Source organism: Alligator mississippiensis, chromosome 1 (assembly GCF_030867095.1).
Source record: "Alligator mississippiensis isolate rAllMis1 chromosome 1, rAllMis1, whole genome shotgun sequence".
In the NCBI taxonomy this organism is placed as follows: Eukaryota; Metazoa; Chordata; order Crocodylia; family Alligatoridae; genus Alligator; species Alligator mississippiensis.
The window spans coordinates 481,715,815-481,731,908 of NC_081824.1; the positions used below are offsets into that span (position 1 = coordinate 481,715,815).

Genomic DNA, 16,094 nt, shown 5'->3' on the forward strand with positions numbered 1-16,094 from the left:
GTACGTTATCAGAACCGTTCAGAAGCTTTAAATTGGCTGGAATATCTGGAAACCATTCAGAAGGAAGATACAGCTCTGTGAAAAGGATTAGTTAGCTGTTGCCTAGATCAGTGGGCCTGTGGACCTCGAGGAGCCCAAGTACTGTATTCCAGGGTCCTTCCTGGTACCCTTTGGACAGTGCTGTTCAGGGATGCCTGACTTCGCTGAACTTTGTGGAAAGAGAAGCTTGCTGTGTATCAGGCATCAGAGGGGACTCCGATAAGTTCATAGATTCATAGATGTTAGGGTCGGAAGGGACCTCAATAGATCATCGAGTCCGACCCCCTGCATAAGCAGGAAAGAGTGCTGGGTCTAGATGACCCCAGCTAGATACTCATCTAACCTCCTCTTGAAGACCCCCAGGGTAGGGGGAGAGCACCACCTCCCTTGGGAGCCCGTTCCAGACCTTGGCCACTCGAACTGGGAAGAAGTTCTTCCTAATGTCCAGTCTAAATCTGCTCTCTGCTAGCTTGTGCCCATTATTTCTTGTAACCCCCGGGGGCGCCTTGGTGAATAAAACCTCACCAATTGAAGTTTCTACCCGACATTGAGGCTCTTCGGAGAGCAATGCAGTCACTGATAACCAGCAGACATTGCCTCTCATTGCAGGGCAGGAAACACCTCCTGAAACACCTTCCAATGATGAGCATACATGATGTCACCCTTCAATGGTTCCTGCTTCAACCCTGCAACATTCCTCCTTGTTGGCATCCCCGGGCTTGAATCCTTGCACATGTGGATCTCGGTCCCCTTCTGCTCCATGTATGTCATTGCCCTCCTGGGGAACTGCACCATCCTCTTCATCATCAAGACAGAACAGAGCCTGCATGAGCCCATGTACGTTTTCCTCTCCATGTTGGCCATCATTGACCTGGTCCTCTCCACCTCCACCATCCCCAAGCTGCTGAGCATCTTCTGGTTTAACACCTGGGAAATCAGCTTCAGTGCCTGCCTCCTCCAGATGTTCGTCATTCACTCCTTTTCCACCATAGAGTCTGGGATCTTCGTGGCCATGGCCTTCGACCGGTATGTGGCCATCTGCAAGCCCTTGAGACACAAAACCATCCTAACCAATGCGATCATCATGGCTATTGGGCTTGCAGCCATGACCCGCGGAGTACTGTACATCTTCCCTCTGCCCCTGCTCACCACACGGTACGCGTGCTACCGGACCAATGTCATTGCCCACTCCTACTGCGAACACATGGCTGTGGTGATGCTGGTGTGTGAAGACATCACCATCAGCAACCTCTATGGCTTGGCCATTGGCTTCTTAGTGCTGGTCATGGACTCGCTTGTCATCCTCCTGTCCTACTTCATGATCCTGCGAGCCGTCCTCCGGCTTGCCTCCATTGATGCCCGCCTCAAGACTTTCAGCACCTGCGTCTCCCACCTCTGTGCCATCTTGGCTTTCTACACACCCATTGTGGCATCATCCATGACGCACCGCTTTGGGCGGCATGTGTCTCCTCACATTCACATCCTGCTAGCCAACTTCTACCTCCTTGTGCCGCCCATGCTCAACCCCATAGTGTATGGTGCCAGGACCAAGAAGATACGGCACAGGGTGCTCAAGCTCTTGTGTCCCAGGAAACACTTCCTCTGAACACCAGGAAGCAAGCACCTTCTTTGAGAAATTGCTTCAGCATGTCTTTATCTACTGCAGTCTCTGGAAAGACCAAGATCCACATCTACAACACAGTCATCATCTCCACTCTCCACTACGGATGTGAAACGTGGGTGATCAACCATTGTCATCTAAAGAGTCTGGAGAGGTATCATCAATGATGCCGCCCAAAAATCCTCCACTTCCAGTGGGGAGATCTCTGCACAAATGCAAGTGTCATTGTTGAAGCCAATGTTACCAGCATTGAGTTGGTGATCTTCAAGCACCAACTTTGCTGGACCAGATATTGTTTGCCTGTCTCTTGCCTCCCAAAACAAGAGCTCTACTCCCAATTTAGTAAGAGCAAAAGGTCTCACGGAGGCCAGAGGAAATGCTACAAGGACACACTGAAGACACCTCTCGAGAAAAGGGATGCCGACATCAAGAGTTGGGAAGAGCTTGCTGTCAACCAACTCCAATGGTGCCACAACCTCAACCAAGCAACAGCCCATTTTGAGATAATGTGTCTTGCCCTCAAAGCAGAGAAAAGAGAGTAGAGGAAGGAAAAGGAAAGGCTCCCCATCCTGAAACCTACTCTTCCCTCTAGAAAGACCTGCAACTTCTGTGGACAGATCTGTGGCTCAAGGACTGGACTCTTCAGTCACCTCCAGACCCATCAGTCAGCCATGGTAGAAATCAACCTCAAATTGAGGGATTGCTGATGACAATGACCTCCAAATGCTGCTTCTGCCCAGTTCTGCACTGAAGGGCAGTGGACAAAGGGGCAGATCTATGCACAAGGATGGTGGGTCGGTTGCATTGCTGGCATGCCCCAGCGGGGTGAACCCAGCAAGCACGGGGCACAATAGCTGTGGAGACACAGTGGCATGGACTTTATAACCACGATACCAAGTCCAAAGCGCTCCTGTGTAGGTACTCTGGTAGCTAGCACCTGATAAAGCCTTCCTGGCTGCATCTTCACTGCTCCAGTGATCTATCCAGGCTCACACAGGGATGTTATACATCACAGTCACACCTTCATCCTGCAATGTCAACATGCCTGTGTCTCGTACACATGGAGCATTTGATTACCCTTGGGGATTAAGTGCTGGTGAGGGAAAGAGGGGACCCAGGGTCAGTTCCCAGCTCTGCCACACTTCCCTAGTGTCCCTTGGTCAAGTCATTTCACCTAATTTGTGTCTATCACTCACATGTGAGCAACCAGACTCTCCTACTTGCTGGGGCACGGTGCAGGTAAAGGATGGGGTTAGTGGAAATCAGTGAAATTTGAGCGGAAATCTCCTTTTTAAATTTGCATTTGCAAGGTGCTCTGCTGCCATAGTAAGTGTCCTGATATAAGGACCTAGCACTTGGATGCTTATCTTGCTGGGGTGAAGGAAGGAAAAGGAAAAAGGAGGAAGGAGGACCCAGGAAACTCTAAGTCTATTAGTCTTACCTTGGTCCTGGGGAAGCTCTCTGACAAAATTATCCAGGAGCACATCTGTGAGGGACCAGCAGGGGACATTATGCTTAGGGGCAACCAACATGGGTTCATTAGAGGCAGGTCCTGTCAGACCAACCTGGTGGCCTTCTACGACCAGGTCACAAAAGCCTTGGATACAGGTGTTGCAGTGGATGTAGTCTTTCTGGACTTAAGAAAGGACTTTGACACTGATGTAGACATGCCATGGTTAAAAAACTGAAATAAAGTAAAAAATAAGCTAAAAAGCCTTGAGGCAAAGGCTCGGCAAGGCACTCAGTTGGCTTTCCACGCTTGAGAGGGTGGGCAAATCATCAGTCTGACTATCAATGTGCCTGAGCCTTATAAATGGTTTGATGTAATTTGTAGTATTTGTGTGTCACCTGGTGCCACCTCAACTACTTGGCTAACCGTCTTAAGCAACATAGTATTTGTCACAACCCAAGGGTGTGATTTTTGTTTGGGTGTGCTTCGGCACTGCTAAATTGTTTCCCAGCACTCGGAGCTTTCTTTGCAGGGTGCATTTCTGATCTGCAAAGAGGGAAATGTACGGTGCAAAGGAGTTCCCGCCACCCGCATGCAAATTTGTGTCCCACTATTGGCCAGTTCTAAATTGTTCCCACATGGCAGCTAGCGATTGGCTTGCTAGCCGTGTAAGAGGCTTGAGTGGTTTCCGCCCAAGTTGGAGGACTCCACAACCATCTGGAGGGAGAAAAAGAGAAAGAGGAGGGCTTCACGTTTTGTGAAGCACTCTAAGCGCTGCGGAGCCTATCGGACCCAGTGTGTGTACCTTAAGAAGGCTATGGGGGTCTGATCAGCCTCTAGCCTCTCCCCGTTGCCGAACGATCCCTTGACGAACCCCTTCCCTGCGCGCAAGTTCCACGGAGCCTAGCAAACTTTGTGTGAGTGTATTCAGAGCTCTCTGCTTCGAGTTATTTTCTTCGGTTGACACGACAGGCTCGCGGTTTAGAGCCTTCAACTGGATTGGGCTAGAAGGTTCGCATGGAAGGAACTCTAGTCCGCCTCTCTTCTTTTCTGTCTGTAACCGCAACTCAAGCAAGTTTTCCTGCCTGCACCGCGACCATCTTTGGTGTAAGTAAAATGATCTTTAATCAATCGCTAAGCTTCCGTGCCTAATTCTAGCGCGCTGCCTGCATTCCCCGACCCGGCATGTCTGGGCTGCTGGCCACAGTCCGCCGTGCACCCCCGAGGGCCTCGGACCGCTCCTGGCCCGCACATGGCGATGAGGATGGGATCAGGAGAAGGCACGCTGCAGCTAGAATTAGTTAAGAACTGCCCTTGGCACAGTGGAAAACGCCAAGTAGAAAGCTTTATGGAGCTGGAGGCACATATCGCTTACCACCAGGCGGGCGGAACGGGTGAGAGATTTATCAGCGGACGTCTTTCACTGAAGGGAGAAGAGGGAGCTTCCGAAGACGGAGCCCAGAAAGAGAGGGAAGTGTATTTGCACCCCGCAGCATTCGGGTGTATAATGAGTGATGAGCCGGTCCTGTTCAGGCCCCTCGACACTGTGTCCTTCGCCAGAGTCAACCCGGCGGGCGCAGTGAACCCGACCCTCACCAAGGAGTGTGCCCGTTGCCTAAGATATGCTCGGGAGAGTGAAGAACCGGTCCCAATTGACCGGTTCTCCCCCTTCATGCTGGTGTCTAGATTAAGGGGTTGCGAGCTTCCATCCGAGCTCCACGAAGATCTGGAGACGGAGGAACGTGCTGCGGATGAGAGGGTGGCCCCACAATACGACAAGGGGGGAGTACTGACTGCAACTTTCCGTACGATAACTGATTTAATGCAAAAGAATTTAAGTTTGAAAGCCCAGCTGCGTGTGGCCGTTCAAGCGGTCAAAGAAGTGGCTGCGAAAAAGAATCCTGAAACGCCATGACAAGATGGCGCCGAGCAAGAGGGAGACTGCGTGGAAGAACCGGAAGAGAAGGGTGGAGCTTCGGAGGAACCCGCGAGAGTTCGGTCAGCGACTCTGTCCACCGATGCAGCGTCACTTCCGGCGACCACGCCCACCAATTTAGCGTCGCTTTCAGCGACCACGCCTTCTTGCCGATGGAAGGGAGAATCGAGCGGAGGAGTGCATCCGCCCCTCCTGCCTGAAGTAATAACAGCAGCAGTGACTCCCGCAGCAGTAGTCCAGCCTGTAACAACAACTAACCGAGTTGCTACTGCCTACTATGCTCGCAGCAGAACTGAACTACAGGATTTGTGCAGAGAATCAAGAATCCAACCTGAAGAGACTCTAGCTGTGTGGTTGGGACGTTTGGTTGTGGAACTTGGATCCGACCTGCTGAACCAGGAAGAAGCAAGCTTCTTGGTCAGACAAGCTTCGTGGAGTAGAGGACATGTCACTGACATCGACATGGTGGCATTCAACGTTCACTGGCCTATTCCACTTCCAGCGCTTGTTGCAGGACTGATCGGTCAAAAAGCCCACGCATGGCATGACGGACGGCCAGAACATACCGGCGCAGAGCAACTCATGCTAGCGATCATCGGAGTCTCGTATTGTGCCTGGAACCCCAGAACATGTGCGCTGGGACTGACATCACTCCAGCAAATAAGACCATGGCCTCATCGTCATCTACGAGATCCTGGAACCGTTCCAGTAACTGTTCACAGCATAGATAATTGTCTTGAGGTTTATGAGCGAAAGAACATCGTCGTCCTCCGGATTCTGCTCAACTCAATGGTGAACCAACCCGTGAGTAACCTCCTTCATCAGTTGTCACGACTGCATATCCTGATGGAGCCAAAATTGTCTAGTGATTGGGAACGTCGACACCCGACCGAAATTCAAGGCGCAAAACATCATGAATCCGATCTTCCATCATTGCCACAGAGAACACCAGAGGAGCGATACATGTTTGGATTTCTCCTACAGCGTTCGGAACTCAATAAGCGGCAACTTCGGATTTTAGGGGACGCAGGCCAATGGCAACTGGCCTATGAGTTAGGTTTCCATTACCTAGAAGAACTAGACAATGGCTCCTCGACGATTTCATCTAGTTGAATGTGCAAGAGAGGGTAGTTTGAAGTAGCAAACATTTGTATTATATGCTTTAGAAATAATAGTATAGTTCCATGGAACTTTGTAAATACTTTGAATTAGGTTAACTTATTTTTTGAGAGTTTTGTTTACAGATCCGGAACTCAGAGTGCGTGGCAAAGAGAAGCCCCAAGAAGGATAACATCATCGAGGAGTGAGGGCTTGACGCGCGACTTCGCCATGACGCCCACTGAAGTCCTGATCGTGCAGTTTTTTGTTATGAATCTGATTATGTGTATATGTATTTGTACAGGTTATTATTTGATTCAATCCCTAGTGGACGAACTTCTTATGTTAGCGAATTTTGTGTTTACTTGTTTAGTTCAGCAACCCGTGGTGAGAGCTCTTAAAAACACGAGTGACGAGCACGTGGTCTAATTTAGCTATGCCTTCAGCAAGGGGGGATGTCACAACCCAAGGGTGTGATTTTAGTTTGTGTGTGCTTCAGCACTGCTAAATTATTTCCCGCCACTCGGAGCTTTCTTTGCAGGGTGCATTTCTGATCTGCAAAGAGGGAAATGCACGGTGCAAAGGAGTTCCCACCACCCGCATGCAAATTTGTGTCCCACTATTGGCCAGTTCTAAATTATTCCTATGTGGCGGCTAGCGATTGGCTTGCTAGCCGTATAAGAGGCTTGAGTGGTTTCCGCCCAAGTTGGAGGACTCCACAACCATCTGGAGAGAGAAAAAGAGAAAGAGGAGGGCTTCACGTCTTGTGAAGCACTCTAAGCGCTGCGGAGCCTATCGGACCCAGTGCGTGTACCTTAAGAAGGCTATGGGGGTCTGATCAGCCTCTAGCCTCTCCCCGTCACCGAACGATCCCTCAACGAACCCCTTCCCTGCGCGCAAGTTCCACGGAGCCTAGCAGACTTCATGTGAGTGTATTCAGAGCTCTCTGCTTCGAGTTATTTTCTTCAGTTGACATGACGGGCTTGTGGTTTAGAGCCTTCAACCGGATTGGGCTAGAAGGTTCGCATGGAAGGAACTCTAGTCCGCCTCTCTTCTTTTCTGTCTGTAACCGCAACTCAAGCAAGTTTTCCTGCCTGCACCGCGACCATCTTTGGTGTAAGTAAAATAATCTTTAATCAACCGCTAAGCTTCCGTGCCTAATTCTAGCGCGCCGCCTGCATTCCCTGACCCGGTGTGTCCGGGCTGCTGGCCACAGCCCGCCGTGCGCCCCCGAGGGCCTCGGACCGCTCCCAGCCTGCACAGTATTCTGCATTGCCCTAGTGGCAACAGCTAAATGGTGTTTTAATCGTTGTTGTTGTAAATCTGTTCATGCTATGCAAGTTAAATTTATAGATCCCTCCCCGTTTCCTGATGTAGCGCATGTGGCTTTAGCATCTCAATTGTAGCCATCATAGTGCTTCAGCAAGCAAGGGGTGGAATGTGACAGCTGAAATTATGTCTATGTGATAAAGGTGCTTGCTGAAGGCTCTATGAAGATTAGACTGAGTATTTTTCTGTATTTGTTTAGATATTAAGCTATATGTTGTCGCTAAAAGTCTAATTCAAGTTTAAGATGTAGTGAGGCCTTGTATAAAGTAAGGCCTAGTAAATTTAGCAAAGCCTTGAAGTAGTAAGGCCTTGTGGCCTAGTTAGAAGTACCTAATCAAAGGAATGCAAAGCTTGTACTCCAATTGGTCAGTCTGAGGACAGTTGAAGTAAAAGGAATGTGAGTAGTTGTACGTTATCAGAACCGTTCAGAAGCTTTAAATTGGCTGGAATATCTGGAAACCATTCAGAAGGAAGATACAGCTCTGTGAAAAGGATTAGTTAGCTGTTGCCTAGATCAGTGGGCCTGTGGACCTCGAGGAGCCCAAGTACTGTATTCCAGGGTCCTTCCTGGTACCCTTTGGACAGTGCTGTTCAGGGATGCCTGACTTCGCTGAACTTTGTGGAAAGAGAAGCTTGCTGTGTATCAGGCATCAGAGGGGACTCCGATAAGTTCATAGATTCATAGATGTTAGGGTCGGAAGGGACCTCAATAGATCATCGAGTCCGACCCCCTGCATAAGCAGGAAAGAGTGCTGGGTCTAGATGACCCCAGCTAGATACTCATCTAACCTCCTCTTGAAGACCCCCAGGGTAGGGGGAGAGCACCACCTCCCTTGGGAGCCCGTTCCAGACCTTGGCCACTCGAACTGGGAAGAAGTTCTTCCTAATGTCCAGTCTAAATCTGCTCTCTGCTAGCTTGTGCCCATTATTTCTTGTAACCCCCGGGGGCGCCTTGGTGAATAAAACCTCACCAATTGAAGTTTCTACCCGACATTGAGGCTCTTCGGAGAGCAATGCAGTCACTGATAACCAGCAGACATTGCCTCTCATTGCAGGGCAGGAAACACCTCCTGAAACACCTTCCAATGATGAGCATACATGATGTCACCCTTCAATGGTTCCTGCTTCAACCCTGCAACATTCCTCCTTGTTGGCATCCCCGGGCTTGAATCCTTGCACATGTGGATCTCGGTCCCCTTCTGCTCCATGTATGTCATTGCCCTCCTGGGGAACTGCACCATCCTCTTCATCATCAAGACAGAACAGAGCCTGCATGAGCCCATGTACGTTTTCCTCTCCATGTTGGCCATCATTGACCTGGTCCTCTCCACCTCCACCATCCCCAAGCTGCTGAGCATCTTCTGGTTTAACACCTGGGAAATCAGCTTCAGTGCCTGCCTCCTCCAGATGTTCGTCATTCACTCCTTTTCCACCATAGAGTCTGGGATCTTCGTGGCCATGGCCTTCGACCGGTATGTGGCCATCTGCAAGCCCTTGAGACACAAAACCATCCTAACCAATGCGATCATCATGGCTATTGGGCTTGCAGCCGTGACCCGCGGAGTACTGTACATCTTCCCTCTGCCCCTGCTCACCACACGGTACGCGTGCTACCGGACCAATGTCATTGCCCACTCCTACTGCGAACACATGGCTGTGGTGATGCTGGTGTGTGAAGAAATCACCATCAGCAACCTCTATGGCTTGGCCATTGGCTTCTTAGTGCTGGTCATGGACTCGCTTGTCATCCTCCTGTCCTACTTCATGATCCTGCGAGCCGTCCTCCGGCTTGCCTCCATTGATGCCCGCCTCAAGACTTTCAGCACCTGCGTCTCCCACCTCTGTGCCATCTTGGCTTTCTACACACCCATTGTGGCATCATCCATGACGCACCGCTTTGGGCGGCATGTGTCTCCTCACATTCACATCCTGCTAGCCAACTTCTACCTCCTTGTGCCGCCCATGCTCAACCCCATAGTGTATGGTGCCAGGACCAAGAAGATACGGCACAGGGTGCTCAAGCTCTTGTGTCCCAGGAAACACTTCCTCTGAACACCAGGAAGCAAGCACCTTCTTTGAGAAATTGCTTCAGCATGTCTTTATCTACTGCAGTCTCTGGAAAGACCAAGATCCACATCTACAACACAGTCATCATCTCCACTCTCCACTACGGATGTGAAACGTGGGTGATCAACCATTGTCATCTAAAGAGTCTGGAGAGGTATCATCAATGATGCCGCCCAAAAATCCTCCACTTCCAGTGGGGAGATCTCTGCACAAATGCAAGTGTCATTGTTGAAGCCAATGTTACCAGCATTGAGTTGGTGATCTTCAAGCACCAACTTTGCTGGACCAGATATTGTTTGCCTGTCTCTTGCCTCCCAAAACAAGAGCTCTACTCCCAATTTAGTAAGAGCAAAAGGTCTCACGGAGGCCAGAGGAAATGCTACAAGGACACACTGAAGACACCTCTCGAGAAAAGGGATGCCGACATCAAGAGTTGGGAAGAGCTTGCTGTCAACCAACTCCAATGGTGCCACAACCTCAACCAAGCAACAGCCCATTTTGAGATAATGTGTCTTGCCCTCAAAGCAGAGAAAAGAGAGTAGAGGAAGGAAAAGGAAAGGCTCCCCATCCTGAAACCTACTCTTCCCTCTAGAAAGACCTGCAACTTCTGTGGACAGATCTGTGGCTCAAGGACTGGACTCTTCAGTCACCTCCAGACCCATCAGTCAGCCATGGTAGAAATCAACCTCAAATTGAGGGATTGCTGATGACAATGACCTCCAAATGCTGCTTCTGCCCAGTTCTGCACTGAAGGGCAGTGGACAAAGGGGCAGGTCTATGCACAAGGATGGTGGTTCGGTTGCATTGCTGGCATGCCCCAGCGGGGTGAACCCAGCAAGCACGGGGCACAATAGCTGTGGAGACACAGTGGCATGGACTTTATAACCACGATACCAAGTCCAAAGCGCTCCTGTGTAGGTACTCTGGTAGCTAGCACCTGATAAAGCCTTCCTGGCTGCATCTTCACTGCTCCAGTGATCTATCCAGGCTCACACAGGGATGTTATACATCACAGTCACACCTTCATCCTGCAATGTCAACATGCCTGTGTCTCGTACACATGGAGCATTTGATTACCCTTGGGGATTAAGTGCTGGTGAGGGAAAGAGGGGACCCAGGGTCAGTTCCCAGCTCTGCCACACTTCCCTAGTGTCCCTTGGTCAAGTCATTTCACCTAATTTGTGTCTATCACTCACATGTGAGCAACCAGACTCTCCTACTTGCTGGGGCACGGTGCAGGTAAAGGATGGGGTTAGTGGAAATCAGTGAAATTTGAGCGGAAATCTCCTTTTTAAATTTGCATTTGCAAGGTGCTCTGCTGCCATAGTAAGTGTCCTGATATAAGGACCTAGCACTTGGATGCTTATCTTGCTGGGGTGATCTGACCCCAGCTGACATCCTGCCCCTTGTGCAGTGCGCTTGGCCCAATGATCTCGCAAGGTCTCTTCCAGCCCTAATGTCTCTGAAACTATGAAAGCATGCAGCAAGACAGGAGTGAGTAGGTTAAGTTTAGGTGAAGATGGGTGTGAAGAAATACTTGGTATATCCTGTACTTGCTTAGTGGCAGCAGCCTCCACAGGGAACCTGCACCCACGGCAGTCCCTCCGAGCAAGTCTATTTTTGTAATTAAGCACCCTGTGATGAGAAAACGTCTGTGGGACTGCCAGGAACTGGTGCTGTCTCTCAAGCCTCCTCATGTGGTTTTGTTTTGAGCAGAGATGAGTGAAATCCTATTTTCTCTAATAAAGTCTCTGTTTGTCTTCACAACATGCCTCTGTGATGATCTGATATTGCCCCCCCTCCCCCCCGCACCAAAGGCAATGGGAGCATCCTGGGGGAGAAGAAGAAAGAGGCAGAGGAGGGTGCTATGAGGTGGTGCAACGTGGTGGCTTTAGGTCTAAAAATCAAGGGAGCGAGGCTGATGTCAGGGGAGGGCATGAGGCATGTGCAATGGAGGGGAAAGAAGCAATGCTCCGAATAGAGAAGCTGGCCTGCACACAGGTACAGCTATCCCAGGGGCTGGGGTATCCCCAGGGCCCAGGCTGATGCATGAAGCTGAAATACTCTAGCTATGGCCTATTCCTTGAGTCCTAAAGTCATCCCTTTCTGCCCACAGTTTGGGACACAGACGTGAGGCCTTGTAAAGAATTGATGCCCACGACCCATGACCACCATCCCTCAATGTAGGTGCTTCAGCTACCAAAAGGAGCCCCCATCAGGCTTGACCCATCCTCTCCTTTCCCCATCCATGCACTTTCCTAACCAAAACTACCACATCTGCCTTCTCACTCTCCGTCCCTCAACCCTCCAGAAACTGGTCTTCCAGCCCTCCAGCCTCTACACATCCAGCCCTTTTCCCCTCCTGTCATAACCACTGGGCCTGCCCTGCCTGGGACACAGACAGGGATGGGTTGGAGGCATTCAGACTGAGTGACTGTTGCCATGAAATTTAGCCCCAGATCAAGCTAAGAAGAGCCGGGCATACACAGGGAGCTTTGTTTGAAGGAGTCCTTCTGATTTACCTTAAGACAGACAGTGGTTTGGGATCTTCACAGGATCATAGGAAAGTCAAGCTGGAAGAGACCTTAACAAGGTCACATCCAGTCCATCCCCCTGCTCAAGGCAGGGGTAGCCCTGACTAAACCATCCCTGAAAAGTGTCTGTCCATCCAGGACTTGAAAATTTCCAGGGTATTTGAAGACTGTTATATAACCCCCATTAAGTCTTCTTTTCCCCAAACTAAACAACCCTCAATTCAATTCAATTTAATATTAAGGATTCTGGCCAGCTGCCATGCTCCCAAAGACACCATAACATATATACACCCATACTCAACAACCCTAGTTCATTCAGTCTTTTTTACTACAGCTTGCCTTCCAAGTCACTAATCATTTCAACTCTCTGTTGGACTTTTTCCAATCTCTCCACATCTTTTTTAAAACAAAGGACCCAAAACTAGACAAGGAACTCCAGGGGAGACCTCTCCAGGACTGAAGAGAGCTGCTAGTGGTGTCGAATCCACCTCATTTTGGGTGGATATGACCACTGGAAAGCACTGGCAGATGTGCCACAATGCTCTAGGGAATGTTTTCTATGGCCAAAAGAAGTCTAAAACCCTGCCCTGTAAGGAAGGATTGGTGGGGGGAAGCAACGTGTTGGCTTTTTGTTGGTGGTGTTATTTTGTTTGCGCTGCCTTCTTTGCTTTGCATTCATTTCCACCCCCAGCTTTGGGCCTAAGGGATGAACATCAGACCAGGGGGATACTTGGGTTAAGAGGGAGCTGTGGATAGCTCTAGGCTGAGTCTTCACCCAACATTGGTTCTTCTGCAGGAAACTCCATGCGGCGGCTACATCTTAGCTCCCATCCAGCCATCCAACCTGATTTGGACAGGACAGACTACCAAGGAAAGAGACCCTTGCACAGGTGGGAAGTTAACTCGTCTTTCCCATTGCCCTGTGAAAGGGATCCTGTATAGGGATAGAGGCCTGTATTGACTTTTCCTCTTCCTGATCTGTGCCTGTCTTGGAGAGGCTTTGGCAACACTTATATCAAGGTGAGGAGACAGAGGAGGGTGTGTTGACACCCCCATTAGCTTTTCCAGGGTTTAAAGAAAAGCTGTTCTCAGTGAGAGCAGATGACAGAACAAGGAGCAATGGGCTCAAGGCGCAGCAAGGGAAGTTGAGGTTGGATGTTAGGAAACACTTTCTCACTAGGAAGATGGTGAATCACTGGAACAGGTTACCCGGGTATGTGGTGGACTCTCCATCCTTAGAGGTGTTGAAGACCCAAGTAGACAAAGCCTTGGCTGGGATGATGTAGTTGCGGCTGGTCCTGCTTGGAGCAGGGGGTTGGACTAGATGTGGCCTCCTAGGGTCCCTTCCAGCCCTCATTTTCTATATAAACCTAAAGAAAGGGGACAGAAAGATGCAACTGCTTTTCTAACTCAGCATTGTTCCTCCACTGTTGTAAATCACTGTAGCTCTGTTGGCTTCACCACACCACAACTGATTTACCTCAGGTGCACAACTGGCCTCAGAGCTATTGACAATACAGAAGAGCTCCTAGGTATTACACAGAGCACAGACACCTAATTAACCCATGAACCAGGGCACTTCTTCCTTCCCCCATTCTGGCTATTTCCATTCACTTCATTCCCATCCTATCCATCTCCCACCATCTCCACTTCACTGCAGTGGCTCTCACTAAGGTCTCTGGTGACCACAGCCAGGGCTTGGGACAGAATTCAATCCTCTGTGTAGTAAAAGCAGACAACCCACCCAAGGAAGCATTCCTATAGGGTTTCTTGAGCTGGCCCAAGGCATGTTGGTGACAGCAGTGGTCATAGCATTGTATCATCATAGAAAATGCGGGTTGTAGGAACCTCAGGAGGTCACATCCAGTCCAATCCCCTGCTTCAAGCAGGACCAGCCCCAACTACATCATCCCAGACAAAGCGTTGTCTATCCTGGTCTTCAAAACCTCCAAGGATGTAGATCCCACCACCTCTCTCGGTAGCCTGTTTCAGTGTTTTACTACCCTCCTCATGAGAAATTTTTTCCTAACATCCAACCTCAACTTCCCTTGCTGCAGCTTGAGCCCATTGCTCCTTGTCCTGTCGTCTGCCCCCACTAAGAACAGCCCAGCTCCATCCTCTTTGCAACCCCCTTGCCGGGAGTCAAAGGCTGCTTTCAAATCCTCCCTCTGTCTTCTCTTCTCCAGACTCAATCAGCCCATTTCCCTCAGTCTCTCCTCACCAGTCATGTCCCCCAGCCCCAAAACATTTTCATTGCCCTCCTCTGGACTCTCTCCAATTTTTTCCACATCCTTTCTGTAGTGGGGGGCCCACAGCTGGACACAGGACTCCAGGTGTGGCCCCCCACTGCCAAATAGAGGGGAAGAGCTTAGGCTTGTGGGGAAGAGCTTGTTAGTTGCTCAGTAATATGGGCCCAAACCACAAACTTCAGACCTGGGTTCCCTGAAATTTCAGGGATGTTCTGAGAACCAATGCCGGCCCATTGCTAGTAACTAGTATCAGAATTACCAAGTGGTTCAAAGGCTCACAAGGGACCTTTCCCCCACCCCAAACAGCATTGTGAAATAACCCAGGTGTGTTTTTTTAAGTCCATAAGAAATACCAGACTGGGTCAGACCAATGGTCCATCGAGTTCAGTAGCCTGTCTTGGACAGTGGCCGAAGCGGATGCTATACACAGAGAGCATTGAACTGGATCTCTCTAGAGAGATCTAATCCCAATCCAATACCTGCCCTAGCATCCACCATGTATTGGATTAGAGATGCCAAAGGGAACATAGATTCATAGATTCATAGATGTTAGGGTCAGAAGGGACCTCAATAGATCATCGAGTCCGACCCCCTGCATAAGCAGGAAAGAGTGCTGGGTCTAGATGACCCCAGCTAGATACTCATCTAACCTCCTCTTGAAGACCCCCAGGGTAGGGGAGAGCACCACCTCCCTTGGGAGCCCGTTCCAGACCTTGGCCACTCGAACTGGGAAGAAGTTCTTCCTAATGTCCAATCTAAATCTGCTCTCTGCTAGCTTGTGGCCATTGTTTCTTGTAACCCCCGGGGGCGCCTTGGTGAATAAATACTCACCAATTCCCTTCTGTGCCCCCGTGATTAACTTATTGGCAGCCACAAGGTCGCCTCTCAACCTTCTCTTGCGGAGGCTGAAAAGGTCCAGTTTCTCTAGTCTCTCCTCGTAGGGCTTGGTCTGCAGGCCCTTGACCATACGAGTGGCCCTTCTCTGGATCCTCTCCAGGTTATCCGCATCCTTCTTGAAGTGTGGCGCCCAGAATTGCACGCAGTACTCCAACTGTGGTCTGACCAGCGCCCGATAGAGGGGAAGTATCACCTCCTTGGGCCTGTTCGTCATGCATCTGCTGATGCATGATAAAGTGCCATTGGCTTTTCTGATGGCTTCGTCACACTGCCGGCTCATGTTCATCTTGGAGTCCACTAGGACTCCAAGATCCCTTTCCACCTCTGTGCCACGCAGCAGGTCATTCCCTAGGCTGTAGGTGTGCTGGACATTTTTCCTCCCTAGGTGCAGCACTTTGCATTTCTCCTTGTTGAACTGCATCCTGTTGTTTTCTGCCCACTTGTCCAACCTGTCCAGGTCTGCCTGCAGCTGTTCCCTGCCCTCCGGCGTGTCCACTTCTCCCCATAGCTTTGTGTCATCTGCAAACTTGGACAGAGTACATTTCACTCCCTCGTCCAAGTCACTGATGAAGACATTAAAGAGTATCGGTCCAAGGACTGAGCCCTGCGGGACCCCACTGCCCACACCCTTCCAGGTCGAGACCGACCCATCCACCACGACTCTTTGGGTGCGACCCTCTAGCCAATTCGCCACCCACCGGACTGTGTAGTCATCCACATCACAGCCTCTTAACTTGTTCACCAATATGGGGTGGGATACCGTATCGAAGGCCTTCCTGAAGTTTAAGTATACAACATCCACCCCTCCTCCTGTGTCCAGGCGTTTCGTAACCTGGTCATAGAAAGAGACTAGATTGGTCAGGCACGATCTGCC

General features: G+C 50.2%; 2 protein-coding genes across 2 annotated transcripts; both read left to right on the forward strand.

Moving 5' to 3' along the window:
* Positions 1-691: 691 nt before the first annotated feature.
* LOC132249576 (olfactory receptor 52M1-like) lies at positions 692-1,645 on the forward strand. The gene has a single exon (XM_059724959.1). The coding sequence runs from the start codon at positions 692-694 to the stop codon at positions 1,643-1,645; it is 954 nt and encodes a 317-aa protein (XP_059580942.1).
* Positions 1,646-8,571: 6,926 nt separating this feature from the next.
* On the forward strand, positions 8,572-9,525 carry LOC132249578 (olfactory receptor 52M1-like). The gene has a single exon (XM_059724963.1). The coding sequence runs from the start codon at positions 8,572-8,574 to the stop codon at positions 9,523-9,525; it is 954 nt and encodes a 317-aa protein (XP_059580946.1).
* The last annotated feature ends 6,569 nt before the right edge of the window (positions 9,526-16,094 follow it).